This window comes from Nematolebias whitei, chromosome 12 (genome assembly GCF_014905685.2).
Source record: "Nematolebias whitei isolate Nwh7 chromosome 12, NemWhi1, whole genome shotgun sequence".
Taxonomy (NCBI): Eukaryota; Metazoa; Chordata; class Actinopteri; order Cyprinodontiformes; family Rivulidae; genus Nematolebias; species Nematolebias whitei.
This window is the reverse complement of record NC_056509.1, coordinates 45,317,944-45,335,234: the sequence shown is the minus strand read 5'-3', so window position 1 is coordinate 45,335,234 and position 17,291 is coordinate 45,317,944. Positions and strand designations below refer to the sequence as shown.

General features: G+C 40.0%; 1 protein-coding gene across 1 annotated transcript in view; it reads left to right on the top strand.

Annotated features, from left to right (window-relative positions):
• The window catches only part of igf2r (insulin-like growth factor 2 receptor), a 66,421-nt gene that overhangs the window by 1,833 nt on the left and 47,297 nt on the right, over window positions 1-17,291 (top strand). The window contains exons 2-6 of the mRNA XM_037685955.1: window positions 1,513-1,652; window positions 8,716-8,834; window positions 15,112-15,210; window positions 16,124-16,256; window positions 17,001-17,112. Coding sequence (XP_037541883.1) covers window positions 1,513-1,652; window positions 8,716-8,834; window positions 15,112-15,210; window positions 16,124-16,256; window positions 17,001-17,112 — 603 coding nt within the window. The remainder of the gene's footprint in view (window positions 1-1,512; window positions 1,653-8,715; window positions 8,835-15,111; window positions 15,211-16,123; window positions 16,257-17,000; window positions 17,113-17,291) is intronic.

Sequence of the window (17,291 nt, the reverse complement as noted above, 5' to 3'; positions counted from 1 at the left end):
AAAAGCAATGATACATTAGCTAAAATTAGCAGTACATTAGCTAAAAGCAGCAATCTACTAGCTAAAAGCAGCAATCTACTAGCCAAAATTAGCAGTACACTTGCTAAAAGCAACGATACATAAGCTAAAATTAGCAGTACATTAGCTAAAAATAGCAGTACACTAGCTAAAAGCAACGATACATTACCTAAAATTAGCAGTACATTAGCTAAAAGCAGCAGTACACTAGCTAAAAAATTGCAAACACTTGCTAAAAGCGAAGAGTTGCAGCGCACTAGCTAAAAGCCAGAAGATTCAGAACAATAGGTTAAAAGCTAAAATAAGCAGAATGCTAACTAAATGAAGCAGTGCACTAACTAAAAGTTAAAAATAGCAGAACATTAGCTAAAAAGTTGCGCGACGGCTCAGTGGTTAGCACAGTTGCCTCATGGCAAGAAGGTCCTGGGTTCAATCCCTGGTTGGACCTGGGGTCTTTCTGTGTGGAGTTTGCATGTTCTTCTCATGCTTGCCTGGGTTTTCTCCGGGTACTCCAGTTTCCTCCCACAGACCAAAACATGCATGTTCGACTTCCTTCAGATCTGTGATCTCAGTGGGATTTGCCTGGTTAAATAAAGGTTAATAATAAATACCAATAGTAGCTGAACACGGGCTTAAAAGCTAATGGAAGAAGAACCCTATCACAGTAGAACACTGGCTAAAAATAACAAAACATTAGCTAAAGCTATAAATAGTTGAAAGTAGCTAAAGGCTCTCTAGAAATTGCAGAACAGTAGCTAAAAGCTAAAAGTAGCGTAATAAATCAAGAAAAGCCAGTTTGCATTCTCTGTTGTTTGAGGAACAATGTTTTTGAAGGAATAAAGGTCGACGTAGTTCTGTGGAGAGATATTGTTAAATCTATATATATTTTTAAATATGAAAGTCACAAAGTCTATAGAAACATTACAAAATTAAGCTTAAAAAAATGCAAATTGTCTGGCGCCTTTCATGCCACAGTTTTAGACTAAGATCATCTTGTCTTGACGAGTTCAGTCGTCGTCATTTTGATCCAAACTTGACAGCTGATCATTTTCAAGCGGCTAAACGAATGGCCGAATGCAACGGTTTTAATAGCTGTCGTTTCGGCAGTGTTTGTTTTCCTTCGGTGGAGCTCCGCTTCTGCAGCTGCTGTCTAAATATTGACTCGGACGTCAGGCAGACGTGGTAATCCGTTAAATAATCTGAACTGGCTGCTCGTTTCCACAGCCTCTGCCTCACCGCTCCACACGGAGCTGCACACGAACAGAAATGGGTCACAGCTTCTCAAAGTTCGTTTTACAGACGTGACTTTGAGGACATTAAATACACGAGTGACGTGTGGTTCAGAGTAAAGTATTTAATTTTAGGAAAAATGTCCTCAGCTCTGAACTTACTGTGGAAATTTGATTCAAATTACTAAAAAATCCACGTGGGCCTTTGAGAGGCCTACATGGATGTTTTTAAAAAACATAATTTCTTGAATGTTTTGTCTTGCAGTTATACGTGGGAGGCTGTAGATCAGGATAACAAAGTGAAATATGCGCTGAAGCTCTGCGAGTCTTCGCCGGCGACCGGCTGTGGGGCCGGTGTTGCGGTTTGTGCTCAGAACCTCAGCAGCGGAGTGGACCAGTCTGTCGGTGAGTGACCGATGCTGTCGAGCTAAATCAGGTGTGCTGCATGAAAAATTGAAGAAGCTCGAGTTAAACTGGGTTGAAGCTTCAGGACGAGCGCTGCGTCACGACGGGAAGGATGAAACTTGATTTGTGCTGAAACGTTCTTCCTGACGCTGACGGACGATTTTAAACTCTTCAGAACTGAAAGCTCGAGCTGCACGACTCGAGCCACGTGAAGTTGTTGGGGGTGGGATTAAAATCTACTTTTAAATGAATTTGTGGTGCCGCTTTAACGCAGTCAGTAGCGTTGTAGCTGCGCGAGGCAGTTTGTCCCAGTAGAGTTACCGTAGCTTCCTGTTCTAGAAACATGCCGCAGTAAATCTACCGGTAATTTATTTGCATATAATTTTACAATATTATTTCTGAACCTTTAAGAATATATGTCTAAATATTAGCTGACGTTGTCATAATGTATAAAATGTTTGATTTGTGTATTAATTCCCAGAGATAAATGCAATGCTAATCATGTTAGCTTTTCTATGGCGTTTTCAATGTTAAGTTAGTATCTGCTAATTGTCTGCCAGCAGCATGTGATGAATGTTTTCTTTTACATGTTTTTAGAGTTATTTGAGTATCTTGATCAGATAGAAAGGAGCTATAGAAGTGCAGTCCACATTTAAAGTGTTTATGCTCTGAAACATGTAACACATGACGACTCGTGATGTGGCGTTCAGGAGTCACGTGACCGTTTGTTTACACAAACAATGAAGCTCATCTCCTGCTGGAAACACGACCCTCTGTGGGGTTTCTCTGAATCAGAAGGGTTTTCAGAGCTCAGACTCAAAGACACTTTTTAATAAGGTGCATTTTTCACTAATGTTGTTTAATAAATAAAAAAAAAACATGAGGTAAAATTCTAACAAAGTTAAGTCGGGTCCTCTCTGGACGGTTTCTTTGTTGAACCGTTTCGTCTTTCATCCAAAAGACTTCTTCAGTCCGTGGAGCCACAACTAACTCAGTCTTATAAATAGCTCTTTCACAAATGCAATATTTACGTAGACATAAGTAGTCAGATTAAACGGCCATTCAAAATAAAAACGTGTCGTGTAAACACTCCCCATTCGGATTATTCTTTGTTCATTCAGCTCAATCCGAAAGAATTTGTAATCTGAATGAGACGGGTGGTTTATGCCGATACATAATCCGAACGGTGCGCTTGTAAACACTTAATCTGTTCTTTTATTTATTTTTTTCCAATTGTGGAAAACTGACCTGACTGCGCATGTGCGACTTAGTCTACCGCACGTATTTCCGCCTGGCTAATGCTAATAGTATTAGCATGTTGGGGAAGTAAAACTGGTCGGTGAGCGACGCAGTTCATCTAGAAACTTTGACAGAGCTCAATCTGTATGACCTGCAGCTCAGTCAGGGAGTGCAGTAACGTCTCCAGCGTCATTAAAACCTGTCGCGGGTCCACTTTGGGCGCTCGGGTTTGTTTACGTTCATCCCGGAAGTTGAACTTCTTCTGTATTTTTCAAAGGAGAGTTTACCGAACGGATCGTTCCCAAGTAAACAATGCATTTGAATTATTTAATCTGAAATCATTTCAGTCCGGTCAAATAATTTTGTGCGTGTAAACGTAGCTATAGTGGGTCAACCAGCTGTGGCTCCTCGGACTGATGACGTCTTTGAGATGAAACGTTTCAACCAAAAGAAACCGTCCAGAGGACCTGACTTCACTTTGTTGGATTTTTCTACCTGGATTATCGAGCACGAATCAGAATACGAGGTAAAATTATTCAAAAATCTTTAGAAGAGGTGGAGTTGTTTGCTTTAACTAGTTTTGTTTCATGTAAATGTCAAAACCTGACAGAATCTGGCTTCAACTTAACATCTAAAAGTTGTTTTCCCGTATTTTCTGGTGTATAAGTTGCAGTTTTTTTGCATAGATTCGTCAGTCCTGCGATTTATATGCCGACGCGACTTATATACGCGTTTTATTTTTTTCCATGTTCATAACACAATTTTTGACTGACGCTTTAAATTTCAAAGAACTGCAACAGCGAGTCCTCCCGTGCTCGCTTCACTCAGCTGGTGCAGGCGGAGGAACGCTGGAGAGCTAGCGATGGATGGATGGCGCCTCGCCGCCCAGGAGAAATGAAGCTGAGCATTAAATAAACGTGACGGGTCAGCGGTGACGCATAATAAATGCGACTTATACGCCGAAAAATCTGGGTAGACACGTCTCCTAACAATCCCGTTTCCTCCTTTAATAAACAGAAAACTGTTTGAGTGACCTGTGGATTGAGATCTGTAGATTTATGAGATTATTTAAAAACGACAAAAAAAATTCTGACGTCGTTCTGCAACTTAAGCTCATAACATAAAACCTGAAAGTGATGTCAGAACGCTGCTTTGCCTCAGACGTAAATCACACATCGTTTAAATTTAGTTAAACCTTCATTTATTTATTTACATTTTCAGATAAAATACTGTATAGCATGAGAAATAATTAAAAAAAAGTTTTGTATTGATTTCTTTTTAGGACATTTTGGTGCTTTTTTCCTCCTTGTTATAAGTTTGTCAGAGGAAAAAGCACATTTTTTTATCCGACCCCTTCAGCTTTATGTTTTATGAATCGACTGTTTATTCCTCCTTGTGTTTGAGGATAAAACCTGACGTGCTTTTTGGTTTTAGTGCTGCATCAAACACGGATCGGTCTCACTTCTGTTGCTGACAAGAGGACGTTCTGTTACCAGCTGACTTATCAAACGGATGATGTATTGATCAGTCTTTTCAGTGCTTCAGAGATCTGATCTCTGCTGATCGGGCACAGCCTCCTCCTCTTCCTCCTGCTGTGTGTCAGCAACTTCCTCCTCTCCTCTTTAAAAGGCCTGTTGTCTCTCAGCTCCTCCGTACAGTGTCTCCCAAATTCCTTCACAGAAACAAACTCTGTTTATTGTAATTTTTCAGGGTCAGGAGCTCTTAGACGATTTATTTTGTTTGCTCTGTTTCGAAAAAGATGAACAGTTGTTCTAAAATCAGCTTTAAAATACCCAAACTGGCTGTTTCACCGTAACTCTCAACGTTTGTAATGCAACGATTCCTTGATCAGGTAGACAAATATTTCATATTTTACTGTTAACCTTTAAAAAAAATCTCTGAATCAGTCAAATATAGAGCTGTGTCGTCTTGGTAATCTGTCAGAGTTGTTCAACTTATTTTGACCTGAATGTATTTAGGCATTAAAGATGATTAAACTAAAATCATTAGGAGATAAAAGCAGTAAAATACATTATTGATGAAAATGGCTCAAATTTGAGGAAAAAAAACAACAAACCAATTTGAATTTCAAAAATTATAAATCATCTGTAATAATTTTTTTATTTGTCTCAGTTCTTTCAATGTTTTTGTTTTTAATATAAATTTTCTTTACTGGCACGAAATCACTCGCGTCAAAAATAATTAGTTCATCAGATCCTCTGGATGGATTCTTCTTTGTTGAAACGTTTTATCTTTTAACCAAAGGACTTCTTCAGTCTGAAAACTCAATCTTATAAACAGCACCTTCTCATAGTGGACCAACCAGTCTGCTGCTGACATCCAGAACTAGCTGTTCACATGTAAAAGGAGGACCATCAACCCAGCGATTGATTGTAGCGCCCTGATGGCCGCTTGCTATTCGCAGGGGGCTGAGTGATACTAGCAATAACAGCATTGGAAGGGGGGGACAGTTGAACATGGAGACCTCCGCCCCGTTTGGAAGTGGTTACAAGAAGAAGTTGATAGTAGTCCTGTCACGATAACAAATTTTGCTGTGCGATTGTCTCAGAATTTATTGCGATAAACGATATTATTATTTGACAATAATTAGTAATTATCAAATTTAAGAAGAAATGTTAATTAATTTGTTTTGCGTGTAGTAACTTCTTTTGACCACTGGATGGCAGTGTAAGACTGTTTAAACCAAAGGATGGATAGTGAGAGAGCGAGCAGCGTGTCTTTAAGAAAAATGGGAGGGAGGCCTCTTGACATGACATGGGCTGTCTCTCCTTCCTGTTTTTCTGTTCTCAAAATGGTGGACCCTCGGTGTGATTTGAGCTCTTTAGCATTTTTCACACAAAGCTTTTAATAAAAAATCAGTAAACAAGTTCTCAGCTTCTTTTTGTTTAGAAAAACAACTTTTTACACGAAGGCTGGGTTTCAACCGTGAAATTTGGAGCTTCGACAAGACGGAGGTTTGTTCCCCGAGGTCGGCCTGTTAGCTTAGTCGTAGCTTAGCTTCTCAGCTTAGCAGCTTTTAATGATCCAAAAATGTGATTTTGGATCGTTAAAACATATTTTAAAGAGAAAGGGAGGGGTCAGTGAAGAACACTGGAGTTGAGCCTTTTGTCGTCCAGTGTCTTCAGTAGAAAGAGAGACGAAGGAACGATAAAGCCGATAAATGAAAATGAGGTTTCATTTATCATGCGGTTAATTGATTTATTATTTATCGCGACAGGCCTAGTTGATAGAGTGGCTCTGCTTCATTTATAAACCTTGACATTCGTATCCCGTGAAGCTGATTGGTTTTGAGGACGAGTCGATGTGGAAAGGTAACCAAAGGTTCACCAAGAAGCAGAGTGGTCAGCTGATTTGGAGTTGGATCATTGACGGATCACATGACTGACGTGACGCTCGAGCTCTTTGTGCTGCTCGTGAGGCTTCGTTCACACAGTTCTTCAACAAACGCTGAAGTTCCTGTGTTGCTTCCTCGAGTCTCAACCTTTGGGGCGACGGTCCCTCGGAGTGCATCACACTCACGCTTGATGTTCTTAGAATAAAATCCCAAACCTTCGAGAGAAGAGAACTGTTCTGTTTGTTAAACATCAGGAAACGTAAATACGAACAAACAGAGTAACATTATCATTTTCTACAGCTGATCAGTAAAACTGACTGTCCAGGGATGTGTTAAGTCGGTTTTGTGTCAGTAAGATCACAATTTTCAGGAACTCTAACCAAACGCCTGTAGATGTGATGCAGAGTTAAAAAAAAGGGACACATCGATGCTTCCTAATCCTTCCTCTGTTATTAATTTACTTCCAGAAACTTGCTGCATGTTTCATTTTTTAAATTTTTAATCTCCATCTGGAACCTGAAAAAGTTCACTGAGCTCAGCTTTATGAGAGCAGCCCGCACCACTCCAGCTCCTCCACCCTGCTGAGGTGCCGTCTGTCCGGTGCTGATTCAGCACAAGGGTCTGTTTCGTTTCCATAAAGCTTTAAAAAGCTGTCCGCAGGTATTTTGGGCCCAGTCTGCTTCAGGTTAGCACTCTGTTCTTTGGGTGGTTGCACCTCTAGATTATTGTGTCACAGGATGATTATTGCTCCTGGGACTTTTACATTTTAGGACAGAACTTTTTCTTTCTTTGCTTATTTTTACAAAATCTTCCCAACTATTTGTTCTTCATTTATCTTGTAATGGTCAGTGGAAGCACTTGGAGAGATTTCTAGATAGGTCCTAAATCCTGGTCTTCAGGATCCACAGTCCTGCATGTTTGAGATGTTTCCTGCTGTTTCAGATGAACTATTGACACCCAGGAGCAGCTGATCAGCTGCTCTTGACAAAGTGCATCATCTGAATAAAACCTGAAAAAGCTTTTTAAATGGAAGTTTTTACCATTTGATCAGTTTATAGGATAGTTTTTATGTATTCTAAGATAATAAACAACTAAAAGTTATGCATAAATGCCACCTTAAAAGGACTGAAAGTGGTAAAGATTTATACATTTAAAAACAAGTAAATAAAAATACAGCGATCCAGAATACTCGCTGATGATGTCTAGTTTGTATTTTCACTATTGTATTTTTCAGATTATAAGGCGCATTAAGCAAAACTAAAACATTTTGACAGATTTTTGAGCGCCGTGTACAACATAAAGTCAGTTGGAGGTCAGTAAGCACAACCAGAATAATACACAAGGTGCACCGGATTATACGGCTGGTTTTTGAGAAAATTCAAGGATTTTACGTGCGCCTGCCTTATAGTCCGAAAAATACCGTACAAAAATTAAGAGTAGGTGTAATAACTTAGTTCTTTTCACGTGATTTTTAAAAACAAATAAACAGTTCTTAATTGTTATGTACTGGTAGTTAATCTTTATTTTATGCAGATATATTTTTAAGATATTTTCAATCGCAAGTTAGAGCTTTTTTCATTCTAATCTGGTACTAAATTTGCTTTTTGATCATTCCGCGAAAGAAAAAGTTTATTTACTGCTAAATAATTTTTAAAAGTCTGTGCTACAAAACAACCAGCTTCAATGAGAACGTGTTTGTAGATCATTTTGTGGTTTAATAACTCCTTTTTTGTAGTCTCTTATCAGGGTTCAAAGGTCACGCATGCATAAACACAAAACTGTTCTGTCTAAATTGTCAAATATTCCGTTTGTTTTGTCATATGGGGAATTTAACAAACATAAACTGAACATTAGAGTAATAATAATATATGATGCTGGACAGGGAAACGTTTCTGATTCTGTTTCTTTTGTCTGTTGGTTGAAGCAACATCAGCTCACACGTTTACAGACGTCAAAGTTTCATTTCTGGCCTGCTGGGAGTTTGTTTTTAACTCCCCACGTCTTCAACCCAGTCAGGACCTTCCCATGCACAACGTTCCTCACTGCAGTCTGTTTTTATTTTTGTAAATATTGAGATGATTAACGAAGGCTCTGTACCGACTCTGTGGTTAAAATAAACTCCGTAGACTCGGGAGGTTGGAAGGTTAAAGAAGGGGAAAGCTTTATGTTTGCTGTAAACATTAAAAGTCTTAAATTGGATGTTTTTTTAATGTATGCAGCATTAAATTACTGGTAGATTGATTTTTTTATTTTAATCCAGGATTGATAACGAACTCAAAGCATGGGAAGAGAAATAACGAACTTTAAAAGGCAAACTTATTTACCTTTTTCCATCTTGGTTTCTCACCATCGGAACAGAAACGACCACGTTCTGAGTGATTCTGCCTTCACTGTCGACATCCTTGAGTCTGTTTGGGAGAGTGTACAGCCACGGTCCACGTGGATATTGACCCTGGTTTCTTTGTGCAGGTGACTTGTCGCTGCAGAGGCTCACTGGTTCTGTTCTCGATTACAACAGCACAGTACAATGTCCCGGAAGCAGCAACAACATTCAGTCCAGCATCAGCTTCCAGTGCGGGAAGACCATGGTAAGACTCGACCTCGATAAATCTCTTCTGTAGGGTGGCTCAGAACATTTCTGTGAGTGAGACGGATGGTGATGTTAACGAAAACAGCGAAGTTAATGTTGTATATTATTATTTACTTTTACTGGCTGACGCAGCAGCTGCTTGTGTGCTAACTAGGCCTGTCACGATAAATAACACTAATTAATTGTATGATAAATGAAAATGATCAACCTCATTTTAATTGATCGGCTGTATCGTTTCTTCGTGCCTCTCTCCTTCTGAAGACGCTGGATGACAAAAGGCTCAACTCCGGTGCTCTTCGCTGACCCTCCCCTCTTTCTTGTCTCTTTAAAATCAGTTTTAACCGTCCAAAATTGCGTTTTTGGATCGTTAAAAGCAGCTAAGCAACGAGCTAAGCTAACAGGCCGACCTCGAGGAAAAACCTCAGTTTTGTCGAAGTTCCAACATTCACGGTTGAAGCAGCTGAGAACTTGTTTACTGATTTTTTTTTAAATTAAAAGCTTTGTGTGAAAAATGCTACGCTAAAGAGCTCAAACCACACCAAGTGTCCGCCATTTTGAGAACCGAAAAAAGGAAGACGAGACAGCCCATGTCACGTCAAGGGGCCTCCTTACCATTTTTCTTAAAGAGACACGCTGCTCGCTCCCTCACTAGCCATCCTTCGGTTCAGTCTTATATTGCCATCCAGTGGTCAAAGAAGGTACTACACACAAAAATTAACCAACATTTCTTCTTAAATTTGACAATAATTACTAATTATTGTCAAATTTCAAACAATATTATCGTTTATTGCAATAATTGCTGAGACAATTAATCGCCCAGCAAAATTAGTTATCGTCACAGGCCCAATGCTAACTGGTTAGTTATGGTGTGTTTTTGTCAATTAGAGTAAATGTGTTGGGAGAACTGTGAGTGTGCAAGGAGCAGAAGATACAAAGGTGCAGGACTCAAGGGCTCAGCATATCTGAAGCCCAACAGTCGACTCGCAGTCACGTGGTTACATGATGTTCGTTTTCACCCACACCTTTCATAGTGCACGAGACACACGGTGCAGAGCTCTTTGGAAACTCCTCCACCTGCAGTATACATTACCGCACTGGTTTCTTCCTGCCAGAGTTTCCACGCCATCACTGCAGCCGTCCTTTGACCACAAACGCATCATGAATAGAGCGCCACACTTTTCAGCAGACGGACTCCTCCATACACGATGTCTGCACGATCTCCATCCAGGAGTTTTTGGACTTTTGTCTAATTTAGTGTGTTTCAAGACTTGAACAGCTGAATGTCTGAGCACATTTCCGCATTGACGAACACGCCCACAAACTTCTGACCAATCACACAATACTCGGTAACTTGGTCATACACCCTGTGAGATAAAGTTTGTCCCGGGCCTTGTGTTGAGAAGGGGCGGGCGAAGCTGCTCTGAGAACAAGATGGAACAATTTTTATCACACAACTATTTCTATGAGAGCTGATTTCACCACTTGGGATGGAGTGTGCAGAACCCTTTAGGGTCCACTGTCCAGGAAAACGGGGAGTGTGGTAAAGAGGTGAACAAACATCTTAACACTAGTTGTGTCTGGGTAGAGCTGATCTCAGTTACCAGCAATACGTGCAAATAAACATGCAGCCACAGCACACGGCGGGCTGTCAACAGGTCTGCTGATGTTTCTGTGAACATTACAACACATCCAGACATCAGAACTATGAGGCTGTCACTTTTGGTTCGGAGCCGGCCGAGTCCTATTTTTGTGGAATTATCCAAACAAATTAAAGGAGCATAAAATAATTAGTGACTTTACAAACATCTGTGTTAGACTAAAGGCCAAATGTTTTATCTCATAGGGCTCTAAAACGCAACACTTTAACGCAGTGGACTAGCCTCTTGTTTTATACACTGCTTGACTGAACGTAACCTCACTGTTGTGTTTAATTAGATTAATACAAAGCAGCCTAAAGGCCCCCACATACTTGGGCGTACTTCACTCCACGGAGGTCCGCACGTACTCGAGGTGGACCCAATGCGGACGTCCACCGGTCATGTCCGCGTAAAGATCAATTTCTACGTACACATACTTGGTGTTGCACAATAAACTGCCCGGTGACGGACTGTTTTGTATGCGACACCAGCCGTTCTCTGTGCAGTCGTAAGGATGCGCAGCGTGACTGCCCCTCTCTGTGCAGCCCTGACAGGTGTGCGGAGGCTGCCCTGGTGGTGAAGAAACGGGGCTAAGCGTCCAACTGGCTCATCAAACTTTCTAGAATCCATTGGAAAATATTCAAAATGTTTCTCGCTGTCCATCATCTTCATGTCCTTCACCAGTGTATTAAATTCAAATTCAAATATACTTTATTAATCCCAAAGGGAAATTATTTGTTGTTGTAACTCGTTATCCTCATTTCATTAAGAGATGTTAAAGATGCTGATGGCTGTAGAGAGGAAGGATCTCCTGTACCTTCTTAATTCCTGGTCTGGTTTAATGGCCTTTACTTTTGTTTTGTGGGCTGCAGGGCCTGGTTTATTTTTAGAACTTTTTTATCAACAGCATATTCATTCAACTTTATTTATACAGGTTAATCCCATTGAGCCTCGGGGACTCATTTACAAGAGAGACCTGAACAAAGAATGATGACAATAATGGACAATTATAAAAGAGGCATACAAATTTATTTATTTTGTTGGCAAATTAAAATAAAATGTCAAACAAAAGGACAGTCAAAAGGAAAAAGTAGCGAAAAGTACAACTAGATTATAAAGGCGGTGTAGAAAACTAAAACCAGGAAAATGTCTGCGTTGGTTCTTGCCAGGAACTTAACAGATGTTTGAAGCCACTTCGAGGTCAAGGTCGAGAGCTTCAAATCTTTTTACAAGATATTTCAGGAAACAGGGGCAGAAGGCCCTTTAGCCAAGTTCAGTCCTCACTGAGGGAACACTGCAGGTAATAATGTCCTGAGAGCGCACGCTGTAGCTGCACTCACACAGAGACATGTAGGAGGAGATGTATGAAGGCAGCAGACCAAGAAGTGATTTAAAGATGAAAATGTACCAGTGGGAGAGTCTGCGTGAAGTTAATGATGTCCAGTTAACCAGTGAATACTGGGTGCAGTGGTGGGTACGATAATCACAGCCAGTTCTGAATCTTAGTGCACCATGATAGACAGCATCCAACATCTGCAGCATCCAACATCTGCAGGGTTCTTGTAGGAGCGTTCATGTAAATAATGTCACCGTAATCAATGGAGGGAAGGAAAGTCACAGCTACAAGGTGTTTCCTAACATTCAGAGTTAGACAGGATCTGTTTCTGAAAAAGAAACCCAGTTTAACTTTCAGTTTCTTTACCAAGTTTTCCACGTGGAGCTTAAAAGAGAGATGCGAGTCGACCAAGATACCCAAATATTTATAGGAATCAACAAACTCAATGGGGACACCATTTGAGGATGAAATCGGAGGAAGAACTGCTGCTAACATTTCCAGAGGTTCTCGTGTAAACAGGGCCTTGTGTCAGGTAGATCACTTTGACTTGGTCATTTTAAAAGGAGCGCCATGATGAAAAAGTTTGGACACTCCTGCATTAAACTATTTGTCAGCTGTGGCAGACTGGTTTGGGCAGTCGCCCTCCAACAACAGAGATGGAGGGTTGATTCAACCAGTACGCAGCCACATGTCGGTGTCCCTGACAAGACGCTGAATCTCTCATTGCCTCCGATGAGCCTCATCAGTGTATGGATGTGACATAAAGCACTGATCAGTCTCTATAGAAACATTTATTCTGTTTATCTCTGTATGAATGTGTTGGAGGTAAAGGAGTGCACTGATTGTGTTGTGAAGAGCTTTGAGTAGCCTCGTTGGCTTGACAGGTGCTTGTAAGTACATTTCATTTATCATTTCTTATGTAGAGCAGGAATGATCTGTGTAAAATACTAAACTGTTTAGTTTTGTCTGTTTTTGATCATTTTTTATCGTGAGTGCAAAAGGTAATACTGGTAAATATCCCCAAACCTTTCTTTAAAGTTGGCAGATTTTAATACAATTCTGAAGCTTAATTTAACTATAAGCAAAAACCTGTCATTTAAAACGCCTGCTGCAGAGGTGCAAAACAAATATTCTGCTTGATCGTGAGCTAAAAATAACGCTGGTATGGTATACAAGCTGAACATTCATTTGAAAAGTGGCTGAAGGAAACGGCACCCTGCTGTCTGTGTTTGAACGGTTTGCACTTGCAATAAATATAAAAAAGGTGCCGGGTTTAAAGTTATGTTTTGTTTTATTACTAAGAGTGACTCACTGGAATAAACACGGAACACCTGGATAATGTTTATATTTGACATCAGCTGTCTTTGTGTCCTTTAATGAACATAATGTAACGATGATCTTCAGCTCGTGGATTTCTGATCACTTCGGAGCGAGCGTGTGTTTCAGTGGTTTCACGATGAGCCGGCTGTTGGTTTCACATTAACGTGTCATTTCCTGTTGAGTCACGAGGTCTTTTATCTTTCAGACGAACAATGACGTCTGAAACAAATGCTATAGATCATCTATTGTTTCTGAGCTCAGCTGAACTTGTTTCATTTTTAGAAGATCACAGTAAATTAAATGTTGATTAATGTTTTTATTGTTGGAGTGGTTGATTGAACTCTTAATGTTTTTTTTTTTTTAAATGGAAAAATAAGATTAAATTGAAGACTGTTTCCACACCAGCAGTTTGGTTTCTGTATTTTCAGTTAAACATTTTCGTTCAACTTCTGTAAATATGAGAGGAGTTCACTTTTTGATGCTAAAATTAACACTTAAAAAAAAATCCTTCTTGTGCTCATTTGCTTTTCTGGACCTGAACATAAGCCTTGCACTTGTAGATAAGCCGCGGGTGTTCACATTGTAACATGAGATATTTACACAGAAAGATAAAAAAAACCCTTTTAATTAAATATGTACTGGTAACACGCACAAATACAGTAATTTATTATTATTTTTTTCTGAACAGTGCCTGTAACACAGCTGATAAAAATAAAATAAAATACAGTAGTCTACCAGGAAGTCACTGATCGCTACCCCTCAATAGAGACGTGTATTGGGCAGCAATGTGAGCGCCTGGGTGCGATGAAGCTAAATGTTTTGGTGGCGTGAAGCTCGTTAGCCAATCAAAAAATAATCCATAGATTAGCCGCAGCAATGTATAAGCTGCGGTGTTCAAAATGTGTGAATAAAGTAGCGGCTTGTAGTCTGGAAATTACGAGGTGAATACCTTTTTTTTTTTAATAACCTTGTAAGTAGGCCTGTCACAATAACAAATTTTGCTGGGCGATTAATTGTTTCAGAAATTATTGCGATAAACAATATTGTTTGAAATTTGACAATAATTCTAAATTATTGTCAAATTTAAAAAGAAACGTTGGGTAATTTGTTTTGAGTGTAGTACCTTTTATTGACCACCGAATGGCAGTATAAGACTGTTTGAACCCAAAGATGGATAGCGAGGGAGCGAGCAGCGTGTCTCTTTAAAAAAAATGAGAGGAAGGCCCTTTGACGTGACATGAGCTGTCCCTCTTCGGTTCTCAAAATGGTGGACGCTCGGTGTGATTTGAGCCCTTTAGCATAGCATTTGTCACGCAAAGCTTTAATAAAAAAAAAAATCGGTAAACAAAAATTCTCAGCTTCTTTTTGCAGAGAAAAACAACTTTTTACACCAAGGCACGGGTTTCAACTGCAAATTTTTGAGCTTCGACAAGACGGAGGTTTTTTTTCCCCAAGGTCGGTCTGTTATCTTAGCTCGTAGCTTAGCTTCTCAGCTGCTTTTAAATGTCCAAAAATGTGGTTTTGGATCGTTAAAACAGATTTTAAAGAGAAAGGGAGGGGTCAGTGAAGAGCACCTGAGTTGAGCCTCTTGTCATCCAGTGTCTTCAGTAGAAAGAGAAAGACAAAGAAATGATAAGGCCGATAAATTAAAATGAGGTTAATAATTTTAATTTATCATGCGATTATTGATTTATTGTTTATCGCGACAGGCCTACTGGTAAGACACTTGAGATTCAAAACCTGGCCAAGTGCGACGCACTCGTACAGAAAAAGTTTGCACATGTAAAACCTAAAAGGAGTCCGACGATACGCCGTTTGTATTTAATTCATGCTGTGAGACGGGTTCCTTCAGATTCAGCTGGTTTTTGATCTTATTCCACGTTTATAACAGAAAGTTCTGATGGATGTTTGAAAGGACGGCTGCTGTTTTGCACTTTGCTGCGTTGACATGGGGTTTAACTTTCCTGGTGTTTCTGTTGCAGGGAACCCCAGAGTTTGTCGCTCTGTCTCAGTGTGTGCATTACTTCGAGTGGAAGACCTACGCCGCCTGCAAGAGTGACAAGTTCAAGCCTCATAAAGAGGTAGGTGGTGAGGTTCAGGTGGGCGGCTGGCCTATAGGATTTTCAGAAGAACAAAGTAACACCTCATCTTTTACCGTCAGAGACGATCAGCCAGCTGACGAGCTTTCCGGTCCTACGACTCACCGCCGTGTCTGCGGCGCAGGGCAGGTCACATGGGCTCACAACGTTCCAGTCTGTGTGGAATAAATGAAAGAATGTGTGAAGCGTCGCTCGTTTAGCTTCACTTCTGTTCAGTCGTTTTTAACCCTTTACAAACCTGCCCCTCCAGGAATTTACAGACTGGTTTTGTGATTGTTGCAGCCGAAAATAGAGTTTTCAGAAAAATGCAAAATTTCTCTAGCTTTATTTGTCCAAGATGTCCAGAGCAAATCAGTTTACAAAAATCTCCATGCGACTGCTATAAGCAAAGAAAAGCAAAGTGATTTCTGATATTTGTATTTCTCTGTTCTACATTTATTTCGGCAGCTGTTAATGACGGAAACTTTTCACTGTCTGGTTTCTGTTTAAAGTGACACGAAACCGTTTTCTCCATTAAAAAGCGAACTCCTCCCTTACTGCTCATCGGCACCAATTCACCAATTCAACCAGCTTGACTTGAATTCACCCAGACGTTCTCGGGCACGTTTTCCAGTAGAACAGTGCATGTAGAGCGAAGCAGTGCTCCACCGCTTGCACAGCCTTCAGTCGTATTGTTCAACAGCAAATGTTATTTCCTTGCGTAGCCCTGCAGGCTGGGATTTCAGGAGGTGAAAATGGACGGACAGCAGTGGTGATTGGTCACGTGTGCAATGCTGAGCAGAACTGGTTGAAAGTAGAGTGAAGGAACCGATAAATGTTCCTTCTCTAATTGCTGCTTCTTGAATAAATGATCCATTTATCTGTGCAACACAGTAACTCCCCCCCCTCCGTCCAGGTGCCCTGTTTCGTGTTTGACTCTGACGGTAAGAAGCACGACCTGAACCCTCTGATAACTGACAGTGGTTATCTGGTGGACGACGGGAACGACGACGGCATCGACTTCTACATCAACATCTGCCGAAGTCTCAGCAAGTCCCAGAGCGAAGGTATTTCCATTTCTCTGTCGGAAGATAAATTTAGGTTATAATGCACAAAATGTTGAAATAAAAAATCAAAGTCCAGCTAATAATAATAAATACTTGTTTTTACTGAGCCTCATTTGTAAAATAGTGGTAGACAGGTAACCGTTTGGCCATTTCCATCTAAGGTCAGTGTTTTATTTATTTGTTTAGGATTTTAAAAGTAGATTTTGCCTTAAATTGCTTAGAGATCACATGTTCAAACATTTTATTGCCACACGTTCAAAGCCGTAGAAATGCAAACACTTTAATTTCAGCTGCTGGTTCTAAATGTAATAAAACAAAAGCAACACAAGCTACATTTCATCTTTAAAAGTTTTCATGAAACTGACTTGTTTCGACAAATTTAACTGGAGATTAAATGATTTGTTATACAATGAACATGTAAAATACAAAATCTTGTTTCTTTGGTAAATTAATTTATTTTGTTGTTGTTGTTGTTTATTTCAATTAACTCATCAATGTTTTTGGAGCATAAACACAATAAATCTCTTATTTTTGCCAAAATAACCTTTAGTTTGTTACATTTCTGATGAGTTGATTAATTTAGCTTCAATATTTATTCTGCTCTTGGTCGACTCCCACTTTTGGGGGTCATAGCTGCACGTTAAAGTGTTTGATCCGTCTCACCGTGACCTGTTACGATTTCTTTTGATTTATCTAAAGTTTTCATAATGATTCGTTCTCTCTCAGACAGTCCAGTTAAATCATGTCCAGATGGTTCTGCAGCCTGCCTCGTCACCAAACAAGGCTCCTTCAACATGGGCTCTCCGACCCGGCAGCTGGAGCTGGTGTCCAGTGACAGGTAACTGGTTTATCGGTCCAAACCTCCCCTTTATTATATGGCCAACTAGCAACTAAGCTAATAATCTCTCTCTCTCTATCTCTATCTATCTCTCTATCTATCTATCTATCTATCTATCTATCTATCTATCTATCTATCTATCTATCTATCTATCTATCTATCTATCTATCTATCTATCT